The sequence below is a fragment of the Globicephala melas genome, chromosome 11 (assembly GCF_963455315.2).
Source record: "Globicephala melas chromosome 11, mGloMel1.2, whole genome shotgun sequence".
Lineage (NCBI taxonomy): Eukaryota > Metazoa > Chordata > Mammalia > Artiodactyla > Delphinidae > Globicephala > Globicephala melas.
Genome location: NC_083324.2, coordinates 81937132 through 81950120, shown reverse-complemented (window position 1 = coordinate 81950120; position 12989 = coordinate 81937132). Strand labels below are relative to the sequence as shown.

General features: G+C 42.8%; 1 protein-coding gene across 1 annotated transcript; it reads right to left on the bottom strand.

The window, feature by feature from the left end:
• Positions 1 to 3356: 3356 nt before the first annotated feature.
• Positions 3357 to 11070, bottom strand: H1-1 (H1.1 linker histone, cluster member). The gene is made up of 3 exons (XM_030881211.2): positions 10524 to 11070; positions 6689 to 6806; positions 3357 to 3427 (listed from the first exon to the last, which is right to left on the bottom strand). The coding sequence occupies exons 1-2, from the start codon at positions 11068 to 11070 to the stop codon at positions 6760 to 6762; spliced, it is 594 nt and encodes a 197-aa protein (XP_030737071.1). The 3' UTR covers positions 3357 to 3427; positions 6689 to 6759.
• Positions 11071 to 12989: the final 1919 nt, after the last annotated feature.

Here is a 12989-nt window from a genome sequence, read left to right as displayed (position 1 = left end):
CATCCCTAGGTTCCAAGACAGCTTCTAAAGCTCCAGGCATCGCACCTTCATTCCAAGAGGTAAGATGGAGAAAGAGATTCAGAAGTTGAGCAAAGGGCACGTATCCAAGAGTTATCTTTTACTACCTACCCTGCAACCTTCTGCTTGCATCCCACTAGCCAGAACTTAGTCCAAAGCCACCTTCCACCTTGGTGAGGCAGTACATGAACTCGGGCAGCTTAGCTCTACATTGTTAGAATCCTGAGCAAGGTTCATCAGAGAGCTACAGGGAGTGTGGCTCCCACACCCACCCAGACCAATGTCTCACGTGTCCAGTCTGGAAAACCCTCAGCATCTGGTACATATTTAGCCAGGAAACAAAAGAAGAGGGGCCCTCTGGTGCCCCTTCCTCATACCTTTTTGACACCCCCTCCCCCTGTAATTGCATGAAGGGTCAGGTACGTGTGGGGTACGTGGTGCTACGGCAGAGGACCAGAGACACAGGCAGGGAACAGCAGGAATGACAGGATAGCAACTGAAGGAGGCAGAGGAACATAAACAGTCCAACTGACACAGAAAGAGACTCTTCTCAGGTAAAGTCCAAACTCCTCATAACGGCCTAGAAGGCAAATTCTGGCCCCGCAGACCTTGCCTTCCTGGATTAATAACCTGTTCTTCCCACTTCTCATTTTCCATATACAGTGGCCTTCTCTTCGGTCCTAGACAATGCCAAGGTCATTCTGGTCCAAGAGCCTTTGAGCATAATGTGTTCTAGGTTGAGAGTAGTCTTCCCCAGCTTCTTCTGAAGCCGGGTGAGCTCATTTTGATCACCAGCTTGGCAGACACGAAGTGTTAGGGAATTAACATCCCAGGAGTAAAATGTCAACTGAAGAGGGAATGGTGTGGATGGATAAAACTTCAACCAAATGAGCTTCAGACGAACAATTCTGAGACGCCATCTACACAGTGCCTCCGAGGACATCCAGGGAAATGAAAGCAAGTGCTCAAAGTGGGAACCAGGTCAGGAATGCACCTGTGACTGCCTTTCCACCTTCCCTGTGCTGGTACCCTGCATTCTGGGGTCACACCTTAGTTACCACCTTCACCCACAACCAGATCTGAGCTCAACTTTGCAGAGACAGCAACCACTGCTACCTCCCCCACTCTTGTCCTCTTTCTATATATAAATATATGTATAGAAAGATATAGATATTAAATGATTAAATTAACAGATATTTATTACGGAATACTGTAAAATACAACAAATTATACTCTCAGTTCTAAGGAATGAACACTCCTACTGTGGTGGTAATCACCTTCCCCATACATATATTTGATCTTGCATGTTTTTCTCAGTGTGAGCATTCCCCCATGGCATTACACATGCTAATATGTGGTTTTAAATGACTGTAGTGATCTCATAATAGCACATACGCAATTATAACTTATGTTGTTTCTTGCAATTATAACTTATGTTCAAATGAACATCATTGTATGTAAGTAGGTTTTCACTTCTCTTGTTTACCTCAGGGTGGGTTTTTGAAAGAAAGTTTCCGAGTTACAGTATATGGACATTTATTTAAAATACTATTGATATATTCTTATCTCCCTCTTTCCCTTTCCCCCACTTCCCCTACCCACCTCTTCTGTTTCCATAACTCTCACTGTCATCAGCCAACCCCTCCAGGAGCTGGGAACCTGGAGGGGCTTTGATAATGTGGAAAACTATGGGCTGGTGAGTCAGATGGGAGAACCTTTCCGAGGAGATGGGAATGGAGAATGCTAAAGTTTGCAGGTGAAAACATCACTGGAGCCTAGACCACTTCATTAATCCCCACTTCTGTTTCCTAACGTAGGAAAGGGAGGGATATAAAAATGAAAAAAAAAAAAAAAAGGAGGGGGGAGGGGAGAGAACAAGGAGCTGGATACATCTGGGATTTGCTGCAGAAGCGTGGTTCCTTCTCCTGAAGGACAGGCAAAGCTGTCACTGTCCTAGAAGACTAATTCATGGCCATTCACTAAGCACGTGACAAACCACCCCAAAACTTATTTGCTTAAAACTACTACCACTTATTCACTTACAATTCTGTAGGTCAGCTGGTGGTTCTTGTAGTCAGGGTTGAATCCTGCTGGTTCTTCTCCTGCGTCTCTATCAGCTGGAGAGTCAGCTGGCGTTGGGTAATATAGGATGGCCTCACCTGCAAGTCTGGCAGTTGGTAGGCTGTTGACTGGGTGCTTCATTCTCCAGCAGACGAGCTCAGTCTCTTTCGTAACATGGGTGTTTCAGGGCTGTGGGAGAACCAAGACGGGGACAAGCTGCAATGTGCCAGGCTCTTTTCAAGCATCTTCTCAGGTCACATTTGTTAGATCACTCGGCCAAGCCCAGATTCAAGGGAGAGATATAAACTCCACCTCTTTTTTTTTTTTTTTTTTGTGGTACACGGGCCTCTCACTGTTGTGGCCTCTCCCGTTGCGGAGCACAGGCTCCGGACGCGCAGGCTTAGCGGCCATGGCTCACGGGCCCAGCCGCTCCGCGGCACGTGGGATCTTCCCGGACCGGGGCACGAACCTGTGTCCCCTGCATCGGCAGGCGGACTCTCAACCACTGCGCCACCAGGGAAGCCCTAAACTCCACCTCTTGATGAGAGGAGCGACAATGTCACATTGTAATGAGCAATAAGATGAGATAAATTTAGGGCAATTTTTGCAATCTATCATAAGACATTTGCTGCATACAGTCTCAAAATCTAAATTAAGGAGGGACAGAGATGCAGAGGCATTCTGAGTGCCTAGTCCTCAGTAGATTCGGCACCAGTTTCTCCCCAAAGACAAGGTCTATTAGAGCTCTCAGCACCATCAATAATTCCACTTTCTTCATCCACACAAACAGCCTCAGTGCCTGGGATTCTGTGCGAATGGCTCCTCACATCCTCCTCTCTCAGCCTTGCCTCTCACACCCACTCACACCAACAGCCTGAAGTGGAGTCTGTGCACCGGTTCTCTGGGACTCGCAGTGAGGGAACGGCGTTATCAGGCAGCTGGGATTGGAAATGCAGGAAGCTCTGCACATAGGCTCTTCACCCCTAAAAAGTCCCTTCTTCACCAGGAATAAGGAAGACAGCGATCGTTGTTCAAGAAGGTGCTTGATTAGCATATTAATTAGCTTGTGGCCAAGAGACTATGCTAATCTCCTTGAGTTTATCCTGATGCCCCTGGACAAGTAAAAATGATCCAATCTGTCATATTCCAGGAACTGGGTGTCCGCTCATCACTCCAATTCATGGGCAGGACCTCTAGTCTTCAGATCTCCTCCTTCCCACATCTTGTATCTCAGCCATCAGTCTCCCTGTGTCTCTTTTCTCTAGGTTCTCTGAGGATGGGACTGGTTGTTTTCCTTTTTTCAATCTTGATGCCACTCCTCAGTTCCTGTTTTAGTTCTCTGGACATCCTGCAATCCATTAAAGATATTAGGTAAAGTTTAAAAATAAAAATTTCCACCTTTCTATGATCCAGCCAGATCTATGTCCAATTTCTGATTTTACTTTACAAGTAGACAAGTGACACCACCCCTCTGTACCTCCATCCGCTTCCTCAAGTGTAATAGTGGGGCAATAACCCCAGTTTGTAGTGAGAAGTGCTCAGGCACAAAGCACTAGGTATACAACACAATAAACAAGATTTTTGTTAATTTATATAATGATTGCAAAACACTTTTATACTTCTGACCTGCTGAAGAGGAATTCTTGGGCCACCATCACTTAATCTTTGTGGAATCCTGGGTAATTCAATTCTTTCTCTGGGCCTACCATTACTCCAGAAAAATATTAACTCAGTTTTAGAGATCGAGGAAGAAACAACATTCACTACTGTGAGGGGCTCCGCCCAGATCAGTAGTTCTCAACCCTTGAAGCAAATTCCGGTACCTAGAGAGCTTTTAAATAACTTACTGAAGACTGGCCTGCTCCAGACAAATTAAAAAGGGATGTGGACGTGAGGGAGGGGAGCTCAGGCAGAGGACTGACATCCTGCGGTTCTGTAGGTGGCACTGAAGGGTCTTCTCCCCCAGGGGTGTCGCCGGGTGTCACTTCTTTGGCCTTACCCAGGCCCACCACACCCCAGACGAACCACAAGATAACTTCAGCACCCCCCCCACCATGGGGCACTCTCACTTCTCTCCAGATGCGGGTCCTGGGGGCGTTCAAGGTCCCACCCCCACCAGGGCAGGCGGCAGTATCCCTAGGGGCTGCCCTTGGGCTGCGGCCTCCCTTCCACATTGGCAGGCAGGTGGCAGGTGGGACGGGCAGCCGCAGGTTGGAGTCGAGGCCTCCGCCCATTCCGCGAACTGGCGGAAGCTGGTCTACGAGGAATTGCCAATCAGAGGGGCCCTTTCTATTCAACCGTGGCCTCATTTTAACTGAATTACATTTGCAACCACCCTATTTCCAAATAAGGTTACATTCTGAAGCAATGGGGGTTATGATTTAAACATAACTTTTGGGGGAAGGGGGGGTGGGTGGGACATAATTCAACCTACACATTGTCTAGGCTTGCACACTTGGACCTTGCCCTCTCTCTGAAGAGTCAACAAATAAGTGAATGAGCCTTTAAAAAACAGAAACATGCAGAAGTGTGGCAGAGAGTGGCTGTTTACCAAACCTATATCATCTTCGTAGGCACTGGAATGAGAATATTTCACCTACTTCCTTACATCTCCCTTTGTAGTTAGGAGTTCCCATGTGGAAAGGGAAGCATCGTGACCCTCCAGAGAGTTTAGAGGAAGAAGTGATAAATTAGTTCAAAGAGAGCACCCACAAATTATAAAACGTACTCCCCTTTCTTCTCACATTTTTGCATTGACCCTGGCTCAGTATAGATTCGACGTAAACGCGTACTACCCTTAAGATATTATTGGCCTTTAACAGCTGGTAAGGAGCTGCTGTGGGGTGGAGTTCAGAGAGCACGTTAGTTCCTACAGAATTTTCCCTGGCAGAAACAAAAACTAAATGACTTCCAAGGCTTTTCTAGCTCTAAGAATTCCACAGTTCTTTGAAAAGCTGGAATTGTCCTACAATTGCCCTATAATTGAAAAATAAGAACAGGAAGAGTGGATGATCTTATTCATATTTTATAAAGGATCATCAATCCTCAATTAAAACAATGTGGTATTAGTGCTTAACAGAAAGACTGACGCAACAGAATAGAAAGTCTAGAAATAGACAAGTAATACAGGAATTTTGTATCCAATGAAGAAAGCATTTCTAATCACTAGTAGTAAAGATGGACTTTTTTAATAGTGCTGAGACAACTAGATAGCCATTTGTAAAACACCAGAAGGAACTTCAAGTAGATCAAAGATTGAAACATACAAGCGAAACAAAACAAAAAGCCAGAAGTACTTAAAGAAAATATAGGCGAATTCCTTTGATTCTTGAAGTGGGAAAGACCTTTCTAAATATTACTCAAAATCCAAAAGCCATGAAAGAAAATATTGGTAAATTCAATTACATAAAAATAAAAAGGCTGCATAACAAATTTTATCATAATCAAAGTTAAACGACAAATGACTGTCTGAAAAAAATATTTTGCAACTCTTATTATGAAGGGCTAATCTCGCTAATATATAGAGATTCTGAAAGCAGAATAAACCGTTGTTCCTTTACACAATATCATGTACCCATGGAAAGAATAAGGAAGACCTCTGTTTCCTGTTGTAGACACAGCTCCAGGACATACTGCTAAGCGAACAATGGTAGAGAACATGTATATATTATCCTATGAAAGGGTGAGAAAGAAGAGTATATATATTTTTCATTTCTATTTGCATAAAGAAACAGTGGAAGGGGAACTGTGTCGTCAGGGACAGTGGTGTGGAACTTGACTTCTGGGTACATATTTTTTCATACGGTTTTGATTTTTGAATCAAATTATTTATTAAAAAATAAAATTAAAAAAGATGTGACCCATGATAGTTGAAATCTAGTAATATTTTTGCCTTTAGGTATTTGTATTTGTTTTTAAGCTTCCATTGTTATACTTTTACCATGCCCTGTTATTTGCAATGTTACTTTTCACCCTTTGAAATAGATATCCCACTTCTGGCGACCTACTTTTGAGACACACTTGAAAATGATTATGTAATTGTTGTTAACTAAATTTTTAAGAATCCAGCAATAGGTGACTGGTGAAATAAACTATGTAGCATCGCACAATGGAATACTGTGGCCTTTGCAAGGCCGCCATTTTACTATTTAGGAGTTAGTACTTCTTTTTTAATCCAGTTCTGTTTTTATATGCAGAATAATTATATTTTTCTACATGGGCACATTGTTGAAGAGCTGAAAAATATGTTATGGTATAAAGAAAAGAAGAAATTCCCTTCTCCTCCCCCAATATTCCCCGTTTTTACTTTGGCCACATAGGATACAATAAAACTTGTAGCATCAGGATGAGAGAGTTCTCCCCTCATCTTATTTTTTTTCTTTTTTCTTTTACGTGTTATTATTGTACATCTTACACAGCAAAACCCCTTATTTATGGTTTATATCTTCTTAAGTAGGCCCCACTGGTCTTCAATTGTTCTGGCAGTCATATAACCTTCTGTTCTTTTCTCTGTCCCTCTCTTTTTTCTTTTCTTTCAAAAAACCCCACAGGCAGGGATAATCAAACCAATTATTAGTAAAGAATATAATTTCTGTGTCACCATTCTTACCTACTGGTCTCAGAAGATCTCTCAGACAATCAGTGAGATTGATTTCAAGTCTGTCTCCTCTTACGTGGATGTTAGAGCTGATATAATTCTGTGGTCAGAACATCAAAACGATAGACTCCTGGAATTGTAAAAGACCATAAGGAGCATGTTAACCACTGGGTTTCAGACTTCTTTGACTGTAACCCCAATAAGATATGCTTTCTTCTTTATGACCCAGAACGTACACGCATATGCCTAACAACATAAGTGTCTGAAGCCTAAATTCCAGGAAGCCATATTTATCCTTACAATGTGCACACTCTAATATGTTCTAGTCTATTCTATTCCTAACAGGCCATGAAAAACACTATTCTAATCTAACCGTTTTGCTTTTAAATAAGCAAATGGAAGCACAAAGAGGTAGAATAATGATTCAGATTTATGTATGTATGATAAATGATCAGGGCCAGGTCTCCTCTGTCCTTTCCCCTTTCTTTATATTCTTCTCTACCTCAGTCGCCCCCTTGGTGACCTCACCAAGTCTCATGACTTTAAAAGCCATCCATAGACCAATAACTCCATCTTAATTCAACTCCATCCTCCCCAAAACTACTCTTGTCACAACTACTGACCTCCATACTGCTAAACCAAGGAACTATTCTCAGGCTTCTAATCACTTCAGTCTATCATCAACATTTGAACCCAGTTGATTACTCCCTTATCCACTTGGTAATCTCTTGGACTCTGCAAATTTCACAACAGAATTTCTGATTCACCCTCCCCCAACTCCACCACACACTTGCTTCTCTCTTATAGATGACCGTCTTAGGAAAACTCATCTCATTCTTTCAGCCACATTGAGTTTGAGGGCTTAACATCTAAGAAAGCACTGAACAAATTAAAAGAGAAAAACCATATGATGATATCAACACATGAAGTACGGCAGCCATTTAAATTTTTTTTAAAGTAAAATAGGAATTGAAGGTAACCATTTAAATATAATGGAGATACAAAAAGTTAATAACAGATATTATTATAAAGGACAACACTTAATACCATGCTAATTAAAACGAAGAACTAAAAAGGGATGCCTCCTAAAAATATTATTCAACTTTATTTTGGAAATTCTTAGCAAATGCTACACAAAAAGAAAATTAAATGCTTGGTATTCACATTTAAGGAAAACAAAAAAAGTTAAAATTATTTTGCTAATGACTAGGAAAAACTCCTTAGTTTAAGGAGTAAAGGAAGTAGAATTATAGAAATCAGTAAGTTTGCTGCATACAACATATCAATACATTTCTTCCTTCCTAGCAGTAAGACCTAAAAATAGGAAATGAGTATTCCATTCACAATAGAAACAAGGAAATAAATTAATTAGGAATAGAATTGAGAAGGACACATGACTCATACAGAGAGAACAGTAGAAAAGAATGAGAATACAGAAATAGATCTCATTATATAAGAATTTAATAAATAACAAAAATGATATATTTCAGTTCAGTGTGAGAAGTGAATGGATTATTTAACAAATGGTGTTAAAACAACTGGCCATCCATCTGGAAGGATGTAAACTTGGATTCTATCTTAAACTACGTAAAACACATTCTAGATGGATTAGAAACTAAACATTTTTTAAGAAGCAAAAATTTTTAGAAGACAAGCTAGGAGGTGAATAAATAATGGAGGGGTGGGATTCAGTTTCTAAACCAAGAGTGGAAATCTAGAAGCTATAAAAGATACATTTGTGATTAAAATGTCTAATATTCAAATTTTATATATATCTAATAAATTTTATATAACACATATAAATGGAAAATACACCATAAACAAAGGAAATATAGAGATAAAAGCCAAGAGTAGAAAACTATCTGCAACACAGGTGATAAGTATAAGGTTCATTTTTTTTTTTCTTTTTTTTTTTTTCATTTTTCTATATAAAAAACACAATTGGGCAGGAAAAAGACAAACTGCCTAATGAAAAATTAGCAGAGATATAAATGGAAATTCTCTGAAAAGCTTATTCAAATGGCCAATAAACCTAAAGAAAGGATGCACTGGTGGTCATGGTAACGCAAATCAAAGTGATAATGTGAAATAATTTTACCCCCTTTAGACTGGCAGAAATTAATGATATCACGCCCTGATGGTTGGAATGCAGGAGGGGGAGCCATTTTCAGGCTACGTCAGGGCCAACTGAAATTTAAAATACACTCTAACTAATCTAGCAATTTCAGCTTTGGAGTTCTATTGTTTATTGCACTATTTGTAAATAGAGATGTCAATAGTTATCAATATGAAATGGATGAATAAATTATTCTACTCCACATGCAGGACATTAAAAAAAAAAAGATTTGACTTGAAAGGATTTCTTTTACGGTTAAGAGAAAAGCAGAGAAGCGTATATATCGCCATTTTGTAAATAATAAAACACTACCAGAAAAAGAAAACAGTCATGCCTGTTTATGGATAAGTGTATGTAAAAGACTGAATTCGAAGGAAAACATGAATAGCTACATACCTGTTTGGGGAAGGGGAGTAGGGATGTGAAGTGACAGTAAGGCAGACATTAAGGGGATGCAAGGAGCCATGCAAAACAATGGGGGGAAAGACAAAACATAAAACAACTGACTATTAAAGAATTTGTATGCACATATGTAAAAGCGTTACAACTAATTGAGCTTCGCTAAGTAAAAGTGAGTAAACCTGGCTCAACATATGGTACTTTTTTTTCTCGAATGTGAAAAAAGACGTTATTAAAATGAATCCCAGAATTAAAGTTTCAAAAGTTTAAAGGGGCAATTCTATGAAAGTGTCCCCGAGTATTTAACGTGGTGCAGCGCACCAGGGTTGAAAACCCTGCAGGCAGAGAAATACGATCTAGTTAGGCACAGAGTGGGAGTTTCAAATATTATCCAATCAGGGCAGTTCTGTTTCTATAAAGAGAAACCGGGACTAGCTGACAACCTGCAAATGGACCCAGGGTAAGTCGCCGAGCATGAACGATCTGCAAGTCAGAGCTCGACTGTGATGTCGCTGCAGGAGGCGTGTGAGGCCTACCTGGTAAACTCAAGGACACCAGTCTGAGTGCCAAGTAAGCTAGAGGATCACCGTCATTCCCAACGTCAGACAGCTCTTGAGCCACATCTCCTCAAAAGCATTTTTCAGGGCCACCCAATTTTGGAAAAAGCCGATTTAGCAATATTGCCCAAGAACATAATGTCCCCACTTTGGTCTCGCAGAGAACGCCAAGGAAATGTTGAGTTGACAAACGAGCACATAGTACACGTACCCAGCCTCAGCCACAGGTTCAGTCGCAGCTACAGGCAGTTACCACTGAGGACGAGTGTTTGGAGTGTGGGACTTCAGGATCGGTTCAAAAAGCTCCCCCAGGTATTTCTAACGTACAGGTAGAGATGTAAGCTTCTGGTTAAAATGAGACTAGGGAAATAGTTCCTGAGCGTTGAAGTTTAAATCACTTGGGAGACCAAAATCAAAACAAACAAAAAAAAAACCCACCAGCTTCCTCAGGAATCAATTTACAAATCCCACAGCGAGAATTTAATCTCAGAAGAATTCTGACGTGGAGCAAGGATTGGCTTAAACACACTGCATTTGCATGGGGCTGAAATTTATGAAACTTGTAAGACAGGAGAGCTTGCGTACTTAAAGCCCTTTCCCTGAAATAAGTAGGTGGCTCTTAAAAGAGCCGTTGGGTTATTGGAAGCAGCTTCCAACCAGAACTTTTACTTTTTCTTCGGTGCTGCCTTCTTGGGCTTGGCAGCAGTCTTTGGCTTGGTCACCTTTGCTTTGGCCGCTTTGGGTTTCACAGCCCTGGCTTTAGCAGGACTCTTACCTATTTTCTTAGGCTTCACAACCCTGGACTTCTTGGGACTCTTGGAGGACTTCTTTGTTGCCGCAGACTTTTTAGCCTTCTTCGGAGTCTTGACACCTTTTTTACCAGCAGCCGCCCCGGTGGCCTTCTTGGGCTTCTTAGAAGAACTTGTTACCTTCGCTTTCACTGCTACCTTTGTGGCGCTGGGCTTGCTATCCACCGAGGCTACTTTCCTGTTGAACTTGAAAGAGCCCGAGGCGCCGGTGCCCTTGGTCTGCACCAGAGTGCCTTTGCTCACCAGGCTCCTAAGGCCTAGCTTGATGCGGCTGTTGTTCTTCTCCACGTCGTAGCCGGCGGCCGCCAGCGCCTTCTTGAGCGCAGCCAAGGACACGCCGCTGCGCTCCTTAGAAGAAGAAACGGCCTGCACAATCAGCTCCGAGACTGACGGACCCGCGGGTTTCTTCTTGGCAGTTGCTGCAGCCTTCGCAGGCTTCTTCGCTTTCCTGCCAGCTGAAGGCTTCTCGGGGGGAGTGGAAGCAGCTGGGACGGGCGGTGCGGTCTCGGACATGACGGAAGCAAAGAAGAACTAAGAAAACTACTAGGACCTGACAAGGCAGTAAAACTCGAGCGGCTCGAGCGCGCGGTATTTATAGGGCGAGGCTGCGCTGTGATTGGTGCGCGCTGGCGCCCGCCCCCGGCACCCTAGCTGCCCCTGCGCGCCCCTCCGGGTCTCCGAAGGCCAATGCCGGCCGCTGGGGCCTATAGGCCTTCTTCCCTGCCGCTTGCACTGAGGCACCCAGAACAGCACCCTGCCCCCCGCCTCCCCCATCCCCCCCGCTGGTCGCCTAATGGAGACAGAAATACTAGGCAGGAAAGGGTACGGCTCTGCCGCCCATTACCATCAGAGGGTGCTACTTCTCTTTAAAAAAGCAGGGTTTTATCCTAGGGGGAGGTGGGGTGGGAAAGAGCTGTAAAGAAGGCAATCACGTAAGAACCCAAGGAGTTTCACGTGAAACCTCGCCTCTAGGAAGCAATGTCAAAAGGACATTTGTTTCTAATCTGCAATAAATGCAAAACGTTGTGTCTTGAGTGACTGGGGAGGGACAGCAGAAAGCGAGGGGATGTAGGCCTGGTCTGCAGGTTTGGGACAAGTTTTCATCGATGCCATTGCCTTTCCTGGCAGCGCTGAGTGATGTGTGGTAGACCCGAGACGCCGGTGCCCTTGGTCTGAACCAGCGTGCATCTATTTGGGGCAAAGAATAGTAGAAAGCAAAAGAACTGGCTAACACTGCAATTAACAAGCTGCACAGGTGGAAAACAGCACGCAAACAATTTCTGTAATTGCAACTTGCTTCTACAGTTTAATGCCCTTAACGAACTTTTGACCCCTTTTCAACCTCACAACATATCCCAAGCTCAAAACCTAGCACAAGAGAAATATCAAGTAAGCACTGGGTGGACTAAACTGTTCCGGGAAAGGCATTGCACGCGGGGAAGTGTGTGGGTGTGGGTGTCGGGGCGAGGGTGGGGGATACGTTGCTTTAGTGTGAAAGCACAGCCCGGGGATAACATTTTAGGGCAGTCTCGCTTTAACTTGTTTTTGGTTGTACAAGCGTCAACAATGCTAAAACGACTTCAGACTGCGAATCAGGCCAACTACTAAGAGAATAAAAGGCCCCTCTCACAGCCCTGTTCTGGATGACATCCCCTCACAATTCTGCCCTGGGATCGCCTAGCAGCAGGGAGAATGCAGTGACGAGTCATTCCCGCGCGCGCGACTGCAGTTTTCAAACAAGTCCGCACGGGCCTCAGTAACCGGAGCTTCCCTGGTAGCCCTCAAACAACATAAGAGCTTGTTTCCGGCTTGTGGCCAATAATGTAAGGATTCCAGACGCACGATTCGTCCAGCTTCTTTACCACCCTTTGTTACTTGTTTTCTTGAGAGTCTGTATTTACAAAATACATTACGTAATTTCTAAGAATTTGAAAAAGGACAGTTGGAACTATGCGTCTTAGTTAGAAGGATAGTCATTTATAACAGGTATACAATCTTTCTCCAAGGTGAAGTTTTCGTAAGTGAAAATTTCTGGAAAGACATAAACTTTTCTTAGAGTAATAAACGTGGCTTCTAATCAAACAAAGCTTTTAAAAGAGAAAATATGCATGCAGAATTTTCTTGTTTAGATAATTTGTACCTCCCGTGTCTAATGGGTTAAACTGCTTCAAATGCAATAGAAACGCTCCATGCAAATGAAGGATGCTAGATCTCCTTTCTTAATGGCTACCCAGTATAACAAACTTAGCCAATGAGAAGGTAGAGTCTGGGTTACCGCCTCTTCGTCTAAAAGGTCCTCATTCGGTGTTCTTAAAGTCGACTATTTTACGTGACATATAGGAACAGTCGTTGGCAATATTAAGCTGTCCTCGTTTTGGTCCGTAATCCATTCATAGGCCCTAGTCCCTCGCCTGCTCCTCATAGGTAAACTC

What these genes read in the sequence shown, in the direction of transcription:
- H1-1 (XM_030881211.2), bottom strand. Translation starts at nt 11,070, where the DNA reads ATGTCCGAGACCGCACCGCCCGTCCCAGCTGCTTCCACTCCCCCCGAG. An exon ending in TGTGAAGCCTAAGAAAATAG is followed by an intron (nt 6,807 to 10,523) that starts GTAAGAGTCCTG and finishes TTACAATTCCAG; the next exon opens with GAGTCTATCGTTTTGATGTT.